The sequence below is a fragment of the Myotis lucifugus genome, unplaced genomic scaffold (genome assembly GCF_000147115.1).
Source record: "Myotis lucifugus unplaced genomic scaffold, Myoluc2.0 scaffold_78, whole genome shotgun sequence".
NCBI lineage: Eukaryota > Metazoa > Chordata > Mammalia > Chiroptera > Vespertilionidae > Myotis > Myotis lucifugus.
The window spans coordinates 3,270,988-3,295,188 of NW_005871126.1; the positions used below are offsets into that span (position 1 = coordinate 3,270,988).

General features: G+C 37.8%; 1 protein-coding gene across 5 annotated transcripts in view; it reads left to right on the top strand.

The window, feature by feature from the left end:
- Positions 1-24,201, top strand: part of ABCC9 (ATP binding cassette subfamily C member 9) — a 118,515-nt gene that overhangs the window by 38,970 nt on the left and 55,344 nt on the right. For all 5 annotated transcript variants that reach the window (XM_014457521.2, XM_023755525.1, XM_023755524.1 and 2 more), the window contains 6 exons: positions 1,707-1,747; positions 2,655-2,797; positions 11,718-11,826; positions 17,733-17,837; positions 23,102-23,174; positions 24,063-24,168. In XM_014457521.2, the coding sequence (XP_014313007.1) occupies positions 1,707-1,747; positions 2,655-2,797; positions 11,718-11,826; positions 17,733-17,837; positions 23,102-23,174; positions 24,063-24,168 (577 nt within the window). The remainder of the gene's footprint in view (positions 1-1,706; positions 1,748-2,654; positions 2,798-11,717; positions 11,827-17,732; positions 17,838-23,101; positions 23,175-24,062; positions 24,169-24,201) is intronic.

Below are 24,201 nucleotides of genomic sequence, written 5' to 3' on the forward strand. Positions count from 1 at the left end.
ATATATTCAGACACTCAACCAATTATTTCCATACATGGCTTTGCATATATCATCTCATTTAATCATCACAACAGCCAAATATTTAGATTCCATTATTAACTCCACTTTAGAAGTTTAAAGGTTGAGTTGAATAGAGCTTAGGTAACTTGAACTTTCTCCAAATCATCTAGCTACTAAAAAGCAGAGGTGGGTTGTTAACCCAATTTGTCTCCAGACATGAGATTTGAGTTGGTTTTTGAAAGTCAGATATAAAAAGAGAGGGGACAGAAGAGATCATAATAGGAGAGAAAAATAAGAAGTCATGTAGGTAAAAATGTATGATGATGCATTCATGATAGGGAGTAGGAATTCATGAGTCAGTGGTGGAAAGTTCCAGTTAGACCACTTCCAAGTTTTATGATTTGGTTAAGTACTATGTTCTGGGTGGTTAAGAGCTTGAACTAAGTCATGTGTGGACCTGCAAAAGCACAAGCTGATTCTGTGTACAGTGGTAAAGATGGTTCATGAGATCAGATCATGAGAGCCAATGATAATTTTTGGGTGGACACTCTCCTGAGTGCCAAGAATACTAGGTTCTAGTTCGCGCTCTGCCATTGCCTGTTTCTAACAACAATTGATTTAATCTTTTGTTCCTCAGTCCTTAAAATGCTATAGTTTATAGAAAATCCTATATAGTAAAAGACTAATATGCAAATCTACCAAACAGCAGAACGACTGGTCACCATGATGTGCACTGACCACCAGGGGGCAAACACTCAATACAGGAGCTACCCCCTGGTGGTCAGTGCGCTCCCACAAGGGGAGTGCTGCTCAGCCAGAAGCCCTGAGCTGGGCTTACTGCTGGCGAGTGCAATAGTGGTGGCGGGAGCCTCTCCTGCCTCCACAGCAGCGCTAAGGCGGTCCAATTCCTGGCTTAAGCAGTTGGGCACATGGGGAGAGGGCCTAAGCCATCAGTGGGACATCCCCCATGGGCTCCCGGACTGTGAGAGGGCACAGGCTGGGGTAAGGGACCCTCCTCCCCCGAGTGCACAATTTTCATGCACCGGGCCTCTAGTATAATTATAAATCATTAACTTGGCTTTTTATTTTTATTACTACTTCCAAATGCTAGTATTTAAGCCTAAGATATGAATTTCCCTAGTTTTAGTTATGTATATCATGCTTATCAAATGATAGTACAATATATTCCTGAAGAGATATTTAAACAAGCAGGGAGTCTAGGATATGAAGTTAATTTAAGCAAAAGGTCTATGAGTGAAAATTAATATCACTGCTGGAGAACTTGGAGTGATGTCAAATTCTTGTTTTTAATCTGTATAATAACCTAATTTTCACATATTTATGTTAGTTTTGGAGAACAAACAAAATATTGTTTGTAAATATTACCACATTTATTAAATTCTAATAATTTGCATCATTAAAGGATTATTTTTATGAATGTTTCTGTTTGTAACATTTCACAAAAAATAAATTTTCAATAAAAAAAGAAAACATTTCCTGGTTAAGAGTAATGTGTAGGAACTCATACAACTGCAAAAAAGGAAATACCAATTGGAAAATGTTTGTGGACTCCAGACAAGATGTTATTTAATGAATTTTTCCTTTTTGTCTTCAAGGAAAGTTAAAGTGATAATAGATTATTAATTAAGCTTACTGAAAATGTTTCACAGTTCAATGAATCTAATGTATTTTATTTCTTTCCACAGTCTTCATGAATGCAGCAATTCCTATAGCAGCTGTTCTTGCTGTAAGACACTTTTTCTTCCTTTTAAACATGGAGCAAAGTCAGTGTTTAGAAATGATTTATAAACAAGAATGTGTGGGTGGGAATTAATATTACCTCACCTATACCAGTTATTTTCTTTGCCGTCTGCATTGCAATAGTTCTAATCCAAGGTTTCTCAACTGTGGCACTAATGACATTTCGGCTCACATCATTCTTTGTTGTAAGGGCCCATTTAAGGATGTTTAGCAGCATTCGTGGCTTCTATCTAATTGCCATTAGAATCCTCCACACCCAAGTCCTGACAATCAAAAATATCCCGGGACATTGCCCAATGAGCTCTGGGAGCAATTTTATCAGTATGAGAACTAACTGTTCTCCTGAGCTGGTTTCTGGACATTCTTATAACAGGATGGTGTTAGTTCAACAACCAGAAAATGTCAAATAATTACATTATATTTCAAACTTAAATTACAAACCCAGGAGCTAGGATCCTATTTAGAAATGTAAATGTGCCTACATTGGACACCAATGTTGGCAGTTTTAGTAAAAGTCCACAATAAGGACCTGAAAATCTTGGGATGTTCTCTTCTTCTCCTAGAAAATTTAGTGTTGGTTGCAAAGATCCTGGATGGTTGTTAAGAGGCCTGGTTTCTCCTCACTGTTCTTCTCCCAACTCAGTAGTTTAACAGAAGTCAGTTATCTAATCTGTAAACAGAATCTGTTTTACCCTTCTCACAGGGTTGCTGTTAGAATGAATGAAAGCAATAACAACTATTATTTTTCTTAAGGAGTAATTTGGATGAAGTAATTGTTTTCATAGTTGCAATAGACATACTGGCATAGCAGAATAGGTTAGGTTTGTGAAACTGAATGTAAGCATTTGTGAAACCTTCTTCAGCTTTCTCTAAAGAAATCCCTTCTTTCACAGACATTTGTGACCCACGCATACACCAGCAAGAAACTTCTACAACCTGCAGAGGCCTTTGCTTCACTGTCTCTCTTTCATATCCTGGTCACTCCATTGTTCCTGCTCTCCACAGTGGTCAGATTTGCAGTGAAAGCCATCATAAGGTATGCATTGCAATGTCTGGAATTCTTTGCTTGGTTATAAAAAATATATATATACACTCATGGTAGTAAATTTGAAATAGTATAAATACAACAGTAAAATCACTGTCCAGAGATAGCTATTGTCAAAATTTTGATATGCTACCTTCCAGTACTTAATATAAAAATAATTATTCCAACCCTGGCCAGTGTGGCTCAGGTGGTTGGGCATCGTCCCATGCACCAAAAGGTTGCTGGTTTGATTCCCTCTTAGGGCACATGTCAAGCTCGATCCCCAGTAGGGGGCATGCAGGAGGCAGCCAATTGATATTTCGCTCTCACTTTGATGTGACTCTCTCTCCCCCTCTCCCTTCCTCTCTGTCTAAAAATCAATGTAAAAATCTTTTTTTATTTTTAAAATATTTATATATTAAATTAATTGGGTGACACTGGTCAACATGAACATATAGGTTTCAGGTGTGGGTTTCTATGTTAGAAAATCTGTATATTGCACTATGTGCCCACCACCCAAAGTCAAATCTCCTCTCACCTTATATTAGGACTCCTTTCTCCCCCCACCCCATTCCCTCTGGCAACCACCACACTGCTGTTTGTGTTCACAAGTCTCAGTTTTATATCCCACATATGAGTGAAATCATATGGCTCTTAGTTTTTTTCTGACTGACTTATTTAGCATAATGTTCTCGTGGTCCATCTGTGTTGTTGCAAATGGCACTATTTCATCCTATCATATGGCTGAATACCCCTGATTTTGTAAACAAAATCAGAAATGAGAGAGAAGTCACCACAGACATCATAGATATACAAAGGATCATACTAGAATAGTATGAAAAACTTTATGCCACCGAATTCAATCACCTAGAAGAAATGGATAAGTTCCTAGAAATATAACCTTCCTAGACAAAATAATGAAGAATTGGAAAATCTAAACCAATCAGCAGTGAGAAAATTGAAACAAACTTCCCAAACCTCCCAAAAAACAAAAGTCTAGGACCACAAGGTTTCACCAGTGAATTCTACCAAACATTCAAAGAAGATTTAAAACCTACCCTTCTCACACTCTTGCAAAAAATTGATGAAGAGGCAATACTTCCTAACACATTCTATAAGGCCAATATAACCCTGATACATAACCTGGCAAAGATAACACAAAGAAAGAAAGCTACAGAACAATATCTCTGATAAATACAGATGCAAAAATTCTAAACAAAATACTAGCAAATTGAATAAAACAGTACATCCAAAAAAATAATACATCATAATCAAGGGGGTTCATTTCAGGGCACAAGGATGGTTCAACATATGGAAATCAATCAATGTAATATACCACATTAATAAAAGAAAAGATAAAAATCATATGATCTTATCAATAGATGCAGAAAAAAAACATTTGATAAGATACAACATTCATTTATGATTAAACCACTCAATAAAATTGGAATAAAAGGACAGTACCTCAACATATTGAAGGCCATCTATGATAATAAACCCTTAACTAACATCATACTCAATGATGAAAAACTGAAAGCTTTTTCTCCAAGATCAGGAACAAGGCAAGGATGTCCACTCTCACCACTCTTTAAAAAGTGTAGCTTTTGACTCCTGTTTTACTTACTGTTTTTATTATTTTCTCCCTCATTTAGGTCATAACACATGATGTTTACTGATTATGTGTTATTCCATTGTTTGGAAGTGTTATAATTTATTTCATGACTACCTTTTTATTGGACATTTAGAATATTTTGTTCTCTCCCTAATATAAATAATATTTATAACATTGAAGTAAATATCTTTATTTACCTTTAAACTTTTGTCTGATTATTTTCTTAAGTTAGATTTCTACAATTCGGAATACTAGATCTAATAGCATGTACACTTTTAAGGTCCTTGATGAATGCAGCTATGTTGTTTTCCATTGAAAGAGTAGTAGGTCAAAGGTGTACATATTTTAAGATTTTTTTATGAGTATCGTCATGTTTTCCAGTGAAGCTGGATCAGCTTATGTTTTCACCAACATTAACACATCACCTCATAATCTCAAAAAAAAAAATAAATCCTAGGCTCACAGTCTCTGCAAATGGAAAGGCTTGATAAAACTACTCAGTATTATGTTCATTTTAAACTAGAGGCCCAGTGCGCATGAAATCGTGTGCAAGTTGCTCACTTCGGCTTGCCTCAGCTGGCCACCCCGCCCATTGCCGTTAGTAGCTCACTGCCCCACCCTCCACCACTCTTAGCTCTCTGCCGCTAGTAGCTCGCACCCCACCCTGTCTGCCACAAGAGCAGCTGTGCATTTGGTCATGAAGGCGTGACGGCGTTATGGCCACCGGCCTTTTATATAAGAGATATGCTTTTGTATTTCTAACCAGTGTACACTTTGTCTCAGACTCACAATTTTTCGCAATGCAAAACTATAAAAATAGATGTGATATGATAATGATTATTTCCCAACCATTTTTACTTGTATTATATAATAAATATGTTATCAAACCATATATGTTATATGACACTGTATGTGCCATAGTCTACCATATATGAATCCTCACTGTACACAAGGCAGTCTTCAAATCATATTTTCTTTTTGCTATAAGGTCCTATAAACTTTATAAAACATCAGCATGTTTCATAAAAAAGTTATTTTATTTATATTAGGCCTTTGAAAAAAATGCCAAGATATTGCAAAATTAAGGAATATTGGAAAAGTCAGGCCTTAAATAGACAAGGCATGGTGTTTCCATTTATAGCAATGTAGAACATCTTTTGTAAGGTCTTTTAAAATGAGCAAATTTTCCCAAAGTCTGTGTATTACTAAGAAAACAAATATTTAATATTTACAATATCACAATCTTGAGTTTTAGGCAATAGTTTATGTTGGCTTAACAACATCAATACCAAATAACTTTAAAATAACTTATTTATTCTAAAACAAGTCCTGATTGGTTACAACAGTATCCTAACATGATTTCAATCCCATCCTGTAAGATATGCCATTAGTAACCAATTCTGGAGCTGGGTTTCAAATTCGGGCTCTTAGGCCTCATCTGCCCTCATTTTTTTCCTTATTGTTCTGCCTTCTAAAACACTTGTACAGATCACTGACTGATTTTTGTAGCACCGCTTCCAAATTAGGCCGTGCTCTGGAAGGGAAGCTAGTTCAAACAATAAAATTGATAAATGGCCAGAGTCTGCTATTTTGGTCCTTATTTTCATTTTCTCCATTTAATAGCTGTCCCTCTCATGGTTGCATTTTAAATTGAAATTTGATTTTGTGCTGCTGCAGGCGAAGATAGAAAATAGTTGATAAGCTATACCAAATAACTCCTCTGAAATCAGGAGGCTACACCAAAAGGATATTAAGAATTGATATGGAAAAAAAAAACAAACAAAAATCTGTGGGTGTCCTTGAGTTCATAGTATACAATCCTGCTGTTAGTAAATCCTGGTAATTTTGAGGGTGGATAATATTCCCTGTGCATTTCTGCATAGCACTCTCTCATCCCCATGTCCCAGGGAAAAGGCATTTGCCAGTTTGATAAAGACCAGTGTGTTTTCAGGGCTCAGCTCCAGCTTTTCCAAGCCATAGGCCAAATGGAATCAGCTTACAAAACTTGCTTCTCTAGAATGAGTTTCCGTGGTTGATTTGTGGGTCCTACAGAGATGAGCGGTCCACAGAGGAGGCCAGTGCTTTTTCCCATTGTGTTCTGGTTCTGGGAACCCAACTGAGTGTTTTCCCATTGTTGACTAGGCTCAGCATATCTTCTGTGCCTGGGAACCCGTGACCGGTCTTGGATGCCAGTTGGCCCACAGCGAGTTGAACAGCCTGTTTATAATCGGGGACTTTGGTCAGCTGATTTTGAAACCTCTTCTTTAGGACTGTGGAAATCCTAAGTTCTTCGCTGCATTTTTAAATGCGTTCAGAAGTTCTTTGGGTTAGAATGGGGTGCAGCCTATTCCCAATTTGTGTTATACATACATGTAAGAGGCTTATAAAGTCTCTACTGTAGGAAATTTCCATGCCAGCTAAATTTGTTTGCTATGGGAAAGTTCTAGGCTTTCTTCTAAAAATGTCTAGCTTTTAGACAAAATTTCTTCAAGTTGTTTATTGGGTGGTACCCCATGTACACATATAATAAAATGGAAGAAAGAGGAAGTTATGTTTCAGGATTTCTCCTTCTGGTTTGAGTTTTCTGGACATTTTAGAATGATGTGTCCAAGTCTAAGTTTGCAAAACAGAGTGAGATATGAAGAAAAGTAAGAAAAGTCGCTATTATCTAAAATAAAATACTGGAATAAGAGTGATTTTTCAGGATGCTCGCCTCAGTTCTCCACTTTGGTTTATTTATAAGGAAGTAATTTATGTGTTTTGCTTTTCTGGAGGAAAATGTAAGTTGATATGTTATACCCTTCATAAATAATTTGAATTTAGGTTGCTGTTATTTGATGTATAATGCAACATCTATGTCCAAAGATGTTATTTGCCAAGGGGAAAATGTGCAAAACAAATCCTTTGCTTTGTTGGAAAATAACTTCGTGTCCTTTCTCTCCTGTACCTCCCAAAGGAATGTGTGCTTGGCTCATCTATTGCAATTATCTTCAATCAAATAAATTGTTACTGATATTTGTCATAGAGCAGGCGTACACTTTGACCTGGTCTCTGTTTACAAAAATGTCATAGTTCCTACAAGAAAAATAACTGCCAGCAACAAAAAAGTTATTCCCAATTAATGCGATACCTGTATACAATACTCAGGTTGTATCTAAATACTCAAAGTGAAACTTGAAAAGTGAGAAAATAACAGTGTAATTAAAACCATAAGTACATTTATAAATTATCTAAATATATCGGGAGTTAATAAAATACTGACCTATAAGGATAATGGAGGCAGGATAGCAAATTGGTTGGCCTCAAATATGCCTACTTTTTAAATCTTAGCACTGCCATGGAGTACTCATTGTTTAACCTCAAACACATTAGTTAGTATCTCTATGGCTCAGCTTCCTCAGTTATCAAATGGGCACACTAATAGGTCCTGTTTCTGGCAATTGAGAGAATGAAATAATGCATGCAAAGTGTCCAGCACATTGCCTAAATTTTTTAAGCATTTAAAAAATCTCCATTTTACTAATTTACCACCATTTTACTAATCTCCATTCCATACTTCAGAGAGATATCTCTGTAGGTCTACATGCACTTGTTAGCACTTTAAGGACATTGCTTGGCAATGGGGATTTGATTGCAAAGAGGAAAGGTAGTGATAAATCCATAGGAAGTCCACAGTCTAATTGGAGAGAACAGGAGAGGAACCCAATGACAATACAATACCTTATGCTATTATAGAGCTCTACACAGAATTCCAATTGGCCTATATCTGGGGATCATTGAAGCTCATCAAGAGACAAGGCAGGTAGTCTGTCCAGTAAAGGTTTAAAGGAGGTGTTGGATCCTTCATAGGATCTTGAAGTATTAGTAGGACTCAGTTATTTGAAGGAAAGGGGAAAACATGTTCTATTGGAGGGAGCAATGTATGCAAGGGGAAAGGGTGAATAAGTAGGTGAGATCTCAGTCCATTCAGGGGATGAAAGTAGTTGAGTGTAGTTGGAGAAAGGATCTGATATGGAGTTAGGGGATGAAGCTGGAGAATAAAATCCTGATTAGCTTGTAGATGATGCTAAGGATGCTGAAAAGCTAGGGGTGTCATTTGTTATTTTAAAGAGAGAATTGTCTGAACAGATTTGTATTTTTGAAATATAATCCTGGCAGCATGGTGGAAATTACTTCACCCTTGGTCAGGATTCATGCATTTTTCATCATTGTTTTGCCTCTGATTTCTGAAAGGCCTCATATGAACAGGAAATGCTTGTTGTATTACCCATTTATTCATTCACCAGACATTTCTTGAGGAATTACTATGTTATACCTTTGACATTGGAGAGATAGACAATTGTTCATTGTAATTGGAGTTGCGAAGTTGGGTATTATAAAGTTCTCCCCTGCCCCAGTAATGCTCAGAGACCATTGTTTCTTGATGTTCAGCAAGAATGGGGCTCATTAATTCCATAAAAGCTTCAGTAAGATTTATATGGGTACTGGAGAAGTGAAATGGAGAATTGAATCAACCAACTTTACTTAAATGTCTGAACTATGGATTTACTCCTTCTTTGATTTATTCAACAAACATTCATCTAGTAGTATGTGCAAGGAGCTGCTGGACTTAGAGTTACCAAGGCAAATAAACTGGGCTGGCCCTGTACTTTCCTTTGTGTGAGAAGACAGAGGGTGAGATTGTTTGAGGTAGTCTTTTGATTGATGAAAGACTGATACTTAAAATCCAGTCTCTTCAAAACTTAAGAATAGAATGACAAAATCTATAAGAGGAAAGAAGGTCTTTTACTACTACTTTTAAGATTGTTCTTAAAAGTTCTCATCTCAAGAAAAAAATTTGTATGTGTGTATGTTGATGGATGTAACTAGGCGTATAGTTATTTTGAAATATATACAAATATCAAATAATCATGTTATACATCTGAAACTAATGTAATATTATAGTCTATTATTCCTTGATGAAAAAAAGTAAAGAAGTAACAACTACCACTAAAATGAATAAAATGCCATTGCATATAAGGCATTTCTAATACTTTTTTTAAAAGTCTGTATGGCCAGGCTTTGCTGCAATGACTCAAAAAGAGTACACAAATCAAAGCTCTTTTTCTTTTTGGGCTCCGTAATTTTTTTTAATTGTAGTAAAATACATATGTATATTTCCCATTTAAACCATTTTAAGTGTACTGTTGTGACAATAAGTACATTTATACTGTTGTGCAACCATCACCTCAATCCATCTCCAGAAATTTTTTACCTTCTCAAATCAAAACGCTATACTCATTAAATAATAACTTTCCATTTACCTCTCCTCCCAGTCCCTGGTAACCACCATTGATTTCTGTCCCTATGAATTTGACTATTCTAAGTATCTCATATAAATGAAATTATACATTTGTGTGTGTGTGTGTGTGTGTGTGTGTGTGTGGCTTATTTACCTTAGCATAGTGTCTTCAAGGTTCATCCATATTGTCATATCACTATGTTTAAGTGAGTCAAGAATTCCAGAACCATGGTGCAGCCACCATGGAAAACAGTATGGCGGTTCCTCAAAAAAAATCTCAAAAAAAATTAAACATAGGATTATCATATAGTGTGGTGATTCCACTTCTGGGTATATACCCAAAAGAATTGAAAGTAGGAGCGTGAATAGATATTTGTACACCCATGTTCATAACAGCACTATTTATAATAGCCAAAAAGTGGAAACAACCCAGGTGACCATGAATGGATGAATAAACAAACAAAATGTGGCATTTACATACAATGGAATATTATTCAGCTAGAGCTCTTCTTAACCAATTATCTCTTTTAGTTCCCTGCAAATACAATTTGGAAGCTAATAGATTGCCCCAATGAATTTTTATCTACCTTTATGTTGAAAACACGAGAGGAAATAGTTTCTATGGCATGTAAACATAAAGGGTTTAAAGGTCATGGGCAACAGACTGAATTAAATTTACTTTTCTTCATTTTATTAGTCTGTCAGAAAATCAAACTAGCTAGTCCTATCTGGAGGCAATTAACTTGACTATAAGCTCAAATGAAAAAAAAATTTAAAAGAAACCATTGTTTCAAATACATAATTTCTAGTTTCCTATTAAAGGCAATATTTTCCCTGTGGTTGATGCTCATATGCCAAGCCAATTTGTCCCATTCTAGAATGTTAAAAGGAACATTTCTTTTGCAGCTTCACAGAATTTTTTTAGTGTACTATTTTATTTATAGGAGAATTTTTCCAATCTTGTTATTGTTTTCTTTGATTTTTTCCTTTTGGTTCTAATCCTGTGACATTGGTCTGAAAAGTTAGAGCAGGAGGGATGGGAGCACCCATGAGTTTTGTGCCCAGCCTAAGCAGACCATACTGAAGAAAGTTGGCAAACTACTCTTCTAGAGTAGGGTTTCTCAAACTGTAATGTTGTATAAAGCATCTCGGGGCCTTATTACAACACTAGAGGCCCAGCACGTGAAATCTCATGGCCCCACCCACCCGTGCATGCCCCGCCCACCTGCCCACTGCCAGCCTTGCTGCCATTGGAGCCTGTGGGCCACGGGGGAGGGTCCGAGAGGTGCTCCATGCACCTCATGGTGTCGTTTTGGTCGTGATGCCTCTTGGCCTTTTATTATTATGATGATATATTTTGATTAAGCAGGTCTGGAGTGGGGCCTGATGTCCTCTGTCTCTGGTAAGCTTTCAGGTGTTGTTGATGCTGCTGGTCCTTGGCCAACATTTTGAGTACCAGCTCTCTAGAGGGCCCTCTCCTTACCAGGTTCAGAAAATAGGTGTAATATATAACGTGTAAACCAGATAGCATAGCGGCCATGGACGCCAGATCTGTGTGTTAACACTAAATGCTTTTAGGCAGGTTACTTAACTTCTCTGTACTTATTTCCCCTCATTTGTAAAGTTAGAATAATGAGTACTTTCCTCATGTATTATTTTTAACCACCCTGTTTCAAGCTCCTCTCCAACTCTACTATCTTTGACAAGGAATACAAATGCAAAAAAACCCCACCAAAAACGAAACCAAACCAAACAAACAAAAAAGTGCAAAGGCAATTTGACTAATTTAAGGTGACTGATTGATTCTGTTTTTTTCTGAAAATTTTCCATTTTTAGAACTAAAAGTGCTAGGTCCCGGGAATCTATCATTCCTGGGCAATTTAGGATGCTCGTTTATCTGAGTTGAATTTCCAGTTGGTCTGGAAACGTGATTTTAAGTTGCTTGCTCAACAGGATAGTGAGAGGAAGAGTTTGTTTAAGTAGAACTTCATTATTGGTGGCCTTATTTTTGACCCTTTGTGTTTGTTTGTTTGTTGCAGTGTTCAAAAGTTGAATGAGTTTCTCCTTAGTGATGAGATTGGTGATGACAGCTGGCGAACTGGTGAAAGTTCTCTTCCTTTTGAGTCCTGTAAGAAGCACACTGGAGTTGTAAGTGTTTTTTCTTGTTACGGAAACTTGTGAATAGTGAATGAATGCTTTAAAATGGGTGCATTGAGAAGAAATTGTAAGCTTCACTTGAATCTATATGAAAAATGATTGACACCTGCTTCTACAACAAATCTCACAAATCTAAAATCAGTCAATAAATGTGTGAGGCCTATCTTTATAAGTCATCAAAGCATTTTCCCAAGAGACTCGGCACATGTTTTTATTTTATTTTAATAATCTAATTTTTATATTTCAATTATAGTTGACATTCAATATTATATTAATTTCAGGTGTACAGCATGGGAGTTAGACATTTATATAACTTATAAAGTGTTCCCCCCAATAAATCTAGTATTTACCTGGCACTACACATAGTTATTATAATATTATTGACTATATTTTCTATGCTGTACTTAATATCCCCAAGACAGCATATGTTCAATTCAAATGGAAATTGAGAGGTTGTACCCCAAGCTTTATATAAAAATAATACAAAATCAGCTTACAACTGTACCATATTCTTATAATACTTTTTAGCTGTATTACATGTTTTAGTTTAAAAAATGCTTTCTGATGCATTATGTCTTTTGACTCACTGAACACTACATTACATCACCTATTTTTCTTTTTCAGGTTAATATATTAAGTTTGCATGTGATATGGCTTGAATAAAGTCAGAAAATTAGTAAGTAGCAGAGCCAGAATTAAAACTTGAGTATTTTAAGTCTCGAGCCAGTTTATTTATCTATTACACAAATACTCAGTATCTATATAACAGTTGGAAATACAGTCAATATTATTTTGTCATGTAATACATCTAATATGACATTTATTTGCCTGTGCTTCCACTTACTGACTACCCTGTACTTCATGCCAAGACCTATACATGCAGCAATGAACAAGGCAGAAAAGATTGTTCTTGTCACAGTGTTTGCTTTCTTAAGGCAGGAGAAGATGTTAAACAAGTAAAAAAAATGAGATAATTTTTGCTGTGGAAAGAAAATAAAATGATTAGAGAGTGACTGGGATACTTGGAGCAGGGTGGTAATTTCCCAGAAGGTCCCTTCCATAGCTGGCATTTGAGATGATACCTGAATGAAGAGTAGGCACCTGTTCTGCAAAGCTCTGGGAAAGAGCATTTCAGGCAGAGAACTAGCCCATGCAAAGACCTCGAGGTAGTAATGAATGTGGTGTGTTCAAGGAGCAGAGGAGCACTATGGCAAAGCCTGGTAAAGGAGGAAGAGAAAGGACAAAGTAAGAACAAGGATTAAGGGTCTTATAGATATGGAAAGATTTGGATTTTATTAGCATGGAATAGGAAGCCACTAGACAGTTTCAAAGTAGGGAATGATATTAATTTGTTTATATTTCTAAAAGATCACTTTGGCTACTTGATAGAAAGTAGCCAATGGAGACAAGAGTAGAACAGATAGATCACTAAAGAGGTCTTTATAAAATAAGAAAAAATTAATGGTTGAAATTAGTTTTTATTGCGTTTCAGTGGACCTGGAGAGGAAGTGACCAAATTTATTTCTTTAGGCTGGGCTTACAAAGACTTGCTAATAGATTGCATGGAGGGAATGAAGGAGGAAGAGGACTCAAGGATGAGTCAGGTTATTGGTTTGACTGCTGGGTAGATGGTGGACCATTAACTGATATCCAGAGGTTGAGAAATGAGTGAGTTTGTGTTGACAGGGAATCAAGAGGTATATTTTGCACATGATAATCTTGAGATATATATTTACATCCAAGAAGAGAAATCAGCAATTGAAGGTGTAAAGATATGAGTCATTAGCCATTAGATAATATTTAAATCAATGGAACTAGACTTTTGAAAGGCATGTCTGAAAAATTCTAAAGACTTTAAAATTAATATGTATTTTCATAACAGTAAAACAGAAAGGTGTTATTCTAAAATGAGTTATGGTATAAGTTAATATTAGTTACTCATGTTACTCTTAGAGAAAAATATGAATGGATTTACCATATATGTAACCAAACCAAAATGCACTGCAGTCTCCTGACTGGAATTGATTGAGGCTTGGAAAGCCTTTATCAGAAGTCAATCAATCTTGAGTTTTTCTTTACATCATGTTTAAAAATACTGGAAACAGTTAAGATGAGCAGTTGGCTGTATTTAGGTTTGTTGTTATTTTTCTGCATTTCTGAAGTTATTTTTTTTTACTCTCTGTTAAGTTGTTTTGTTGAGCAGGTGTGACTTTTGTCTGAGAAGGAATCACCATCCATGTTTGTGGACATGCCTCAAAATGCTTGTTTGCTATTGTGGGGATATGAACACAAAGACAAGAACACATTATGAAGCGTCTACATTTTGAGGCAGCAGGAAAGTGAAGCATTTGATTAGAAGAGCCTTGTCACACTTTGGATGATAGGAGGTTGCCAAAGAACTCATTTCAGAGCTGTAGAGGAAGAGCAGGGTGAGATGACCTCGAGAAAGGGGATGTGGGAGGTCAAGTTTGTGGAGTTAGGGAAATCTGAAGAATCTTTTGTATGAGATGAGGGATAGGAGAAAAATTGAACAGAGAAAAGATTTTTGGAATGAAAAAAGAATCCCCTTCAAATGCATCTAATATCTTCAGGGTTATTGAAACCAGACTGGACTTCTGATGTCTTTCAGGGTCATTCATCACGGCTGATGGGCCAAACCACAAACGACAAACTTTTAAAAATGGAGTTGAAAAAGCTGTGTGTTTGAAAATAACACTAATGGAAACTCCTCTTGAGAGCGCTTAAGATGCTATGTATTCTGTAAAAGCTTAGAGTTAAGTGGTTTTGGCTGTAGAATCTCCATGGAGAATTAGTGACATTCTAGAGCCAAAGTCTCTTCAAATTACATCTGTGGAGCTCCGACTCAAATCTCTGTCAACACATCTCCTCCTCCCACCCTCTCCTTGGTTTTGTGAAGAACATGAAGTCATTCCCTTTGGACCTCTGGGGGCAATACTACTATAGAATTATTCTAGAAAACATTAAATATATGTATAGGTATAGACCTGTCTTGTGTGGAAAATACATTTAGCTTAAATGATAGTGACTTTCTATAGCATCTCATACAGTGTTCTTCTAGGGTCATCTGTGAGGACCGTGAGAAGAAAAACAAAACTAAGATAAAATTTCATAAGCACTCTTTCTTATTTTTTTAAGTTAAAATGCATTGAGTGTTTTCTGTGTGACAAAAACACTGATACTTCTTCTTAGCGACTTTTTAATCTGTGAATTTATTTGCATGTAGCCTATTTGATGGTGTGAGATGCAGTTGATATATACCAATGATGGAAGTTGGAAGAACAGTATCTTATTTGGATTAAGTTACTGATTATTTGAGTACATTCCTAATTCTGATAGTAATGCTCAATGAATTTTTCAAAAAGATAAATCTATAATTCCAGACCCCCTTCCAAGTTTAAAAGTTCTTTGCTTTTATATGTAGTTTATCAGTTTTAAAGTATATTACTATTTAGCCTTCACAATCTCTATAAGGTATTTAAATATTGAGCTTATAAACTTTTCTATATTAGAGGCTTACAGATCAGAATTTTCTACCTTCTCTTTCGTCAATTGTCTTTATCCCTTGAAATTAAACTCAAAATTAGAGAATAACAAATTTCTAGTTATGACAGTTTAGGTTCATCTTAAGTACCTGAAGACTATTCAATGACAGCTGGCATCTTTATTATGGACTAGAAGCCCGATGCATGAAATTTGTGCAAGAGTAGGCCTTCCTTCCCCCGACTGCCGACACCGGCTTTCCTCCAGCCACCGGAAGGCACCTGGGACCCAGGCTTTCCTTGCAGCCCCGGCTTCGTCCAGAAGGTCATCTGGAAGGACGTCTGGAAGGACGTCCAGTCTAATTAGCAAATTACACTTTTCTTATTATAGATGCTTTAGTCATTTGACTAAGAACAATGCTATAATCCTATATAATAAAAGGGTAATATGCAGATCAACCAAACAGCAGACCAACTGGTTGCTATGATGCTCACTGACCACCAGGGGGCAGACTCTCAATGCAGGAGCTGCCCCAAGCCCACAGGCCCCGATCACCCTGCTGGCCAACCTCTAGATCCCTTCCCCTGATGGGGAACAGGGAACTGGGGGTGGGCGAGGCCAGGCCAATGTCCCTGCCCCACCAGTTGCTCTCACACAGAGGGTGACCGGTGGGGAATGGGGGGTGGTGCCGGTGAGCAAGTGGGGGGGGGGGGGCAACCTCTCGGTCCCTTCCCCCCCAGCAGGCTCTGATTGCCCGATGGCAAACGGGAAACCAGAGATAGGTGGCAGCGGGGAGGCAGGCCAGTTGGCTGGCATTGTTTCCTGGCAGCCGAGACACAGGCCTGCCCATAGCTTCAGACAGTTGCTCCTCACTCCTCCCCACCTGCTCCCTGAGGGGGAGGGAGAAGCCATCAGCAAGGTAGCAGGTGTTGGTGAGGTGGGTTGTTGAGAAACCTGTCTCCTGATGCTGCTGAATTCTAACCCTGTTCAGAATTCCATGTTCTCTGCTTAAAGCACCTGATCTTACCCTCCTCAGTGGTGATGCGACCTGAAATCTAATGGGACCTTTTTGTGGGATGGGTTGTCACGCCCCAGGACCCTACAAGTAGAATCCTCCAGTGAATACACGCAGTGAACATTTGGGCAGGACCAGAATGACCCTCATAGCACCACTGGCCCCCTGGAACTCTCTCGGGCATTGGGCCCACACCCCATCCCTTACCTGAAAGAAATTTCACATGAAAGCACCTATCATGAACAGGCCTCCCCCAGGGGGGATCACAGCCTCCTACAGGGGCTCGAAGTATATCCTGGGCCAGGTCCACCTCGGGTGCAAGATGGCAAATGGGGAACTGGGGGTGGGTGGCAGCAGGGGGGGTGGGCAGCTGCCAGCAGCTGGGGAAGATGATCCTGATCACAGGCCAGGCCTAGGGACCATACCTATGCATGAATTTCGTGCACTGGGCCCCTAGTACAGTGGGGCCTTGACTTACGAGTGTCCTGACTAACGAGTTTTTCGAGATACGAGCCGTCTCTCGGCCGATTTTTTGCTTTGAGTTGCGAGCTAAAATTTGGGTTATGAGCCAGCTTCAGATACCCCACCGCTAGTTGGCGCAGCGAACATCACAGTGAACGCCACAATATCAGCCCAGCATCATGTGTCTCACTCGTTCACTTTAATGATTTGACATACGAGTAATTTGAGTTACGAGCTCTGTCATGGAACGAATTAAACTCGTAAGTCAAGGCCCCACTGTATTTGATAAAGACCAGATCACTTTACAATGCTTGTGGGGTTTCCTTATGAAATAATATGCATGTTTGGGGAAAAACATCCTAGTTCTTTTTACCTTTTCTCACTCCACAATGGATCCTCAGGTGATGTTAGCCCGATCTGATTTAAGTGAGTGTGTGAGATTCAAAATCCTCATGATTCAGAATGCAGTAACAAATGTACTGTTGGAACATTTTCAAGCCTGGTAGCCTAACAAGTAGATTCGGATTTAACCTGAATTAGTCTGTGTGCCTTTTGACATGATGCACAGTTCTTTATTGCCTGGTGTATTCATCCAATAGCTGGAGAAAAGATATCCAAAACCTAGCTTGGGGTTTGACACTTTAACTTCCATCGTTTTGCAAGTCACATATTTTTGTGTTTTTTCATTTTTCTTAAAAAATGTGAATTAAACTTAAATTATAGCTTAACACTTTTTCATTATAATTTGCCCTTTTTGGGGGGAGGTGGGAGGGAGAAACCAGTGAAATAATTTAAGTATGACATTTACTTGTTTCTTTTTCTTGAAATTCAAGTGGAGGAGTAGCAATGTGAGTTCAGTCAAACCTCAATTTTTTCATAAAGCTTCAATTTGTGTTCTTTTCCATTTGGAATGCAACAGCCAAAAACTATAAACAGGAAACAGCCTGGAAGATATCACCTGGACAGCCATGAGCAATCAACACGACGTCTACGTCCTGCAGAATCAGAGGACATTGCAATAAAGGTTATTCTACTTCCTGGATTCTTACACGAATAGAAACATTAATGTTATGGTGAAGTTCAGCACATGTGTCCTGAAACGTGTTTTTAAAATCTCTTTACAATGATCACTAATCTTATAACATTTTAAAAAATATTCTGATGAGTTTAGAATTCTTAGTTCTTCCTGACCTCCCAACCGCAGTTTTGCCTCAGCGGTATGTTCTAATAGCGTGAGAACGAGCCTTTCTTCTGAATCAGCATTAGAAGTTAGTATCCAACATCATTCCCTTCATATGCTTATGTTTATGTACCAAGTACATTGATTTATAGAGAACACCAGTATTATAAATCCAGTTTTTAAGGAAATAAATGAGATAGTAAGTATCTTCAACCAGGAAAAGTTTAGACTAGAGCTGCATGCATTCCCCAGGTCCCCAGTACTGACCTAATTTTAAACTCAGCTGTGGGTACTCTCCCAGCCACATGTGCTTCGGTAGGACAGGCTACCAGAGTAATGCAGGCTGAGGACTGTTAGTTTGGATAAGCCCTGGGGAGGGGTCAGTGCTGGATAGAGACTGGAACAGATGCTTGCAGCAGTCAAAACCTCTGGACTTCAGAGCCACCAGAGTCCAGGAAACTAGCCCTTCTAGAAAACTAGCTGCTTTGGCTGCTCCAGACTATCCAACTCTCAGCACTGCCCAGCCAATCAGAGAGCGAGGGAGGCTCCGTGGAGTGTATAGTAGAGCCAAAGGCTACATTTAATTCTTCTCTCATTCCTTATTGCCTGGCACAATACCCGTCGACAATAAGCACTTACAAAATTTGAGCAAATGTGTTAGTGGATGGAATAAGCCTATGAGAGCCCCACCTCTGCCATTCATTTGATGTGTGACTTTGGGGAAAATTACTTTGCCTCTCTGAGCCATGGTTTGTCCATCTTGAGGTGGAGATGCCTGTCGAGTAAGGTTGTTTTGAGGATAAAATATGTCACCTGTGAATTAGAAAGAACTGTAGTGACTCTTAACCTTGGCTTTATGTTAGAATATCCTAGAAAGCTTTAAATATATATAAAACACATGTACACCATTTAAAAATAATTCTAGTAGTTTTATAGGCAATTATAATGTGTAAGTAGGGTGTGAACTAATAAGTTGTGAAAAAATAAGTAATGAGAGACTAGAAAGGATCCTCTATGCTGCTAATTTTCAACTGTGCTAAGATAAGTGCATTAGTGAATAAGGAAACAGGGTTAGTTTTTTTAATTTGACATTTTCTGTTCAAAATAGTAGGAATCTAAAAATATGTCTTTTGTATGTGCCTTTTAAATTTGTTCTTATTTTGAGTGTAAAAACAGGAGGCCATTATTTTCCCCCCAAAGTTGACACTTCCTGCACCAGTAAATAAATAAATAATAAAAAACAAACCAAAAAAATCTACCAAAAAAAAAATCTCAAAAACCCCCTTTATAAATGGGCTAGACGCAGCCGTGGGCAAACTACGGCCCGCAGGCCGGATCCGGCCCGTTTTAAATGAATAAAACTAAAAAAAAAAAAAGACCGTACCCTTTTATGTAATGATGTTTACTTTGAATTTATATTAGTTCACGCAAACACTCCATCCATGCTTTTGTTCCGGCCCTCCGGTCCAGTTTAAGAACCCATTGTGGCCCTCGAGTCAAAAAGTTTGCCCACCCCTGGGCTAGAGTCTGCTATGCCTCTGAATGGCCACTACAGTTTCAAACCCACCTTCCAGCCCAAATTAATTGTTTATTTATGGCAATAATTCCCAAATTGATAATAATTCATCTTCTTGAACTATTTTTATTGTGAAATATAACAGAAAAAGTACATAAAACATATATGTACCATTAAATGAAAAAGTAAGCTGCTATGTAGCCACCACCAAGTAAAGAATGTCAGTCCCTCTGAAGGTCCCCAACACACACATTGCTGCGCTCTCTCATCTCTCTCCTCCTTCCCCCATCATTGTGGCACCGGCTGTTATGTGCTCGATGTATACACTTAAACACACTCATATCCTGTAAAATAGGGAGTGTTGTCCTGAGCATCTTGTGCTTTCAGTTTCCTGAAATGGTTTATGATGGCGTGCTCCTCCTACCTGCACTATTGCACCCTGTGGCATGCATCGCTGTGTTTCGCTTATCCCCGAGTGATGAACACTGGCTTTGCCTCCATCTTCCCTCTGTCATAAATCTTTCTATGATGATCATTTTTGCACCTATTCTTTCATGAACCTTTGCAAAGGTTTATGTGTTGGCTGCACTCCCTCCTTCCTTGGAGATTCAGGGATCTGTTTTCTAGTTCACCTTTTTACAAACCTTAGTTGGTGCACGCATGGATGAGATTTAACTTCCAAGTACGCAGCCTATCTCGTATCCCAGTCCAGAAATCCCTTAAATCTACTTCCACGGCTGCACCTGTGCTCTCATTTGGCCACATCCTGAGGCTGTTGCTCCTCTGAAGTCTTAAACCTTTTAGTACCAGTCAGTCACTCACATCAGATCCTACCTTCTAGCTCTCTCAGGCCTTCACCTTCACTGTTACTGTTTTTAAACCTCATTTCAACCTCCAGTAACTTGAGCCCCTTTGTTTTCTCCCAGTCCTTCAGCACCTTTCTGTAAGCAATCCCAACCTCATGTCCTACACTGCTTTAAGCAGGCTGCTGAGTACTATGGAGAAAATGGTCCAAGTTGGCCTAACCACAGATTTATTATCTCCAACCTCAACTGATGCTCAGTAGTTCTTGGCAATTCTTTTGCATGCCTCTCATCAGCATTATTTTCCATAATCTACAGGAGCTCTTAAACAGTCACCACTCTCTCCCCCTCTCCTATCTTTCCTTTTGCACCCTCTTTCTGCAGATAACCTTCACTCAAAATTCACTGGATGCATAAAGGTTGTCATATAGGGCCTCTCAGTTCCATGCTAACCCTTTTCCAAACCATCTCTGTCTGCACCACCTTTAGCTGCCTTGTTTATCCTCTTAGAGAAAGAGTCCTCAGCTTCCGAGTTTGTATAATTTCTTTGAACATTGATTGTCATTTAGGCAAAGTATCTGAAACCCCTGTCGCAGCCACCTTTATTATTCCCACAATATGTCTCATGGTTTTTGATTCTGCACCTATTCTTATTGTAGTTCTTTACCCAGAAAGGCCTTCATTAAAATTAAATATCTTTTCTAAAACTAGTTAAAAGGCTTCCTCTTCTGCAGGTGTTTTTTTTTAACCCATTTCAGACATAAATGATTTTCTTTCTGAACTGCTGTTGCACTTACTGTCTGTTTGTCCCATCCGCTTATGACTTAGCCCAGTGTCTTATATTACACTTATGTCCATGATTTTTTAAAGTCACCTGAGGATACGTTATTTTTTATTTACTTACTTACTTACTTACTTAGAGGCAGGGAAAGAGAGAGAGGTGAGAGAGAAACATCTATGTGAGAGAAACATTGATCAGTTGCCTCCAATACGCTCCCTGCCTGGGATCAAACCCACAACCTTTTGGTGTACAGGGCAGTGCTCCAACCAGCTGAGCCACCCAGCCAGGGCTACCCATTGTTTTTATACTCTCCTAATAATAGGATCCATAGGGGTAGGGAGGCTGCATTATACCTTCTTTGTAGCCTACATCAGTTCCAACACAGCGCCTCAGACAGAGTGCATGCTCAGCAAATATTTGTAAAGTAATCAATAACAGCCCTTCCCTGCCACCCGCTTTCCAGGACTAATTTTATGCATATCTATGAGATGGGTATTTCATACATAAATGCCACACATTTGCAAGCTAGAGAAAACCTATTTGGAAGAACACAATCTACCCTTTTTAAACAACTTTTTCACTCTTCAAGTTGTTTTATGGAGATTTTTTAGGGATATATTTAGTAACAATTTAGACATTATCAATCTATTTTGAAAAATTCTAAAAAATAATGTGTTTAGAAATTTCATAATATGTGGTTTTGAAGCAAAATATTAATTTATGAGCAAGGTATATCATACTTTAATTTTCCCTAATTTTTTGGACATTTTCCCTCCCTTCAACTCTCTATTCACCTTCTCAATCTTGGGGTTCTGTCATACCTCTTTTGTTACCCATTATTGTAACTGTTAAAACTACCAAGTCCACTTGAAGCCTGCTAAAAGAAGTAGATTGCCAAAATAAAATAATAACAAAAATAAAAGAAATAGATTGCTTTGGATAATTCTAAGGTCTTGTGATCTTTGCTGGTTGTTGAGGTTTGTACATAAACCCCTAAGCAATGTTGGCTTATTTCTGTGCTTTATTCCTCTGTCCTCTTTACTCTTTTTTATTATTATTGTTTAAAGTATTAAGTATAATATCACATATGTCTCCTTTTCCCCCATTGACCTCCCCCGGCACCCTCTCCCCCTAGCACATGCCCTTACCCCTTAGTGTCTGTGTACATTGGCTATGCTTATATGCATGCATACATGTCCTTTGGTTGATTTTTTCCACCTCCCCCCCGCCCCCGCCCCCTGTCTTTCCACTGAAGTTTGAGTCTGTTCAATGCTTCTCTGTCTCTGTACCTATTTTTGTTCATTGCAATGAATAACAATGAATCCATATAGTTTAAGAAACTCATTTATTAGAAAACCTTTCTCCTCGGGTAACATTTTAAAAAAAGAAAGAAAGAACTACAAATTATTCCAACTAAATTATTTGAGAGTGGAAGGGAGAGGGAGAGAGAGAGAGAAACATCAATGATGACAGAGAATCATTGATCAGCTGCCTCCTGCATACCCCCTATTGGGGATCAGGCTCACAACTGGGCATGTGCCCTTGACTGGAATTGAACCAGGCACCCTTCAGTCTGCAGGCCGAAGCTCTATCCACCGACCCAAACCAGCTGGGGCTGTAGTTATTTCTGTTCTTTAATTTGCATCACCAAGATTCTAGGAATTGCCTAGTAGTGAGAAAAAAATGAAGGGTGTTACTTGGAAAATATCTGGGAGGATTGCTTTTTAAGACTGCTCACATGAAAATGGCCCAGTAATCCCAAATTTTCAGCATTCTTCATAATGTCATTAATTCAGAGAGCCTCCTTTAATGTCCATTCTTGTTTGTTTTTCACTTATAACTCTTAAATATTAATAACTCTGCATTAGAATTTCACCACTGTGTGTTCTATTTTGTATTGAAAGTCTGCCAGTGCTTTGTAAAGAAAATTTATTTTAATTGGAATTATTTTTTAACATTACATATTTACATAATTTTATAATTTAATTTTTGTATTTTAATTTTCTAGGTCACAAACGGGTACTTTTCATGGGGCAGTGGCTTAGCTACATTATCCAATATAAATATTCAAATTCCAACAGGTAAGCATCATTTGTTACTAATTTTTGTGATTGTTAATTATCACAACCATGGGCTTCCAAGATAATTGAGCTTAACAAAAAGACTTTAAAAATTCATAAACATTATTTTCACCATGGAGCTCATGAGTCACTGTATCACTGTGGGAATAACTGGAAATGATAAGACTTGCCTTGTACTACTGAGTGTAGATCTTTGGACAAGTTATTTACTGTACAAATTAACTGTGGTCAGTTCATTTGTTGACTTGACCCATTTAAATAATGGGGTTGTTGATTTCTCATTTCATTTGAGAAAGGATTTAAAGAAAGAGTTTATGAGAAAATTATTATTTTTTTTACCCCTAAGGAGGACTGATAAAGTTTTCAAGACATTCAAGGCTGAAATATACAATAATTTGTCTTTAAAATGTCTGGATAGTTGAATAGAAATATTTTTTTACCTCATCTGATGGTCAGTAGCTTGGGATTTTTCAATTATACATGCAAATCAATGTAAGAAATTGGAGAAGACATCTTATTAACAACCCAAATCACTCATCCCAGTGATCAATTTTAGTCAGAACTGCCTTTTTTTCCTGGATGAATTGAAATATAAAGTTAAAAATAATCTAAATTATTTAGACAATGATTTTAATGCTCTCTGTTTATCAATGTTACCTATTCTTATAGCTTGAAATATAATAAATCAAGACCTATATCTTTTAATTTTTCTTTCCTTTTTCAAAAAACTTACGTATTAGAGAAAGGAGCTGTTAGAATACCTTATTGCCGGAGACCAAAACTGAGCCATTGATTGTGAAATGTTGACCTTTTCTAAATGTATTTTGGTCTGATTTTACAAAGAGAATTCCATCTCGTTCTGTGATTATCCTTTGTTCGTTTCTCTAGGTCAGTTAACCATGATTGTGGGCCAAGTGGGATGTGGGAAGTCCTCTCTTCTCCTTGCCATCCTAGGCGAGATGCAGGCACTGGAAGGAAAAGTTCACTGGAGCAAGTACGTGCATTTTTAATTAGTGTCTATTGCTCT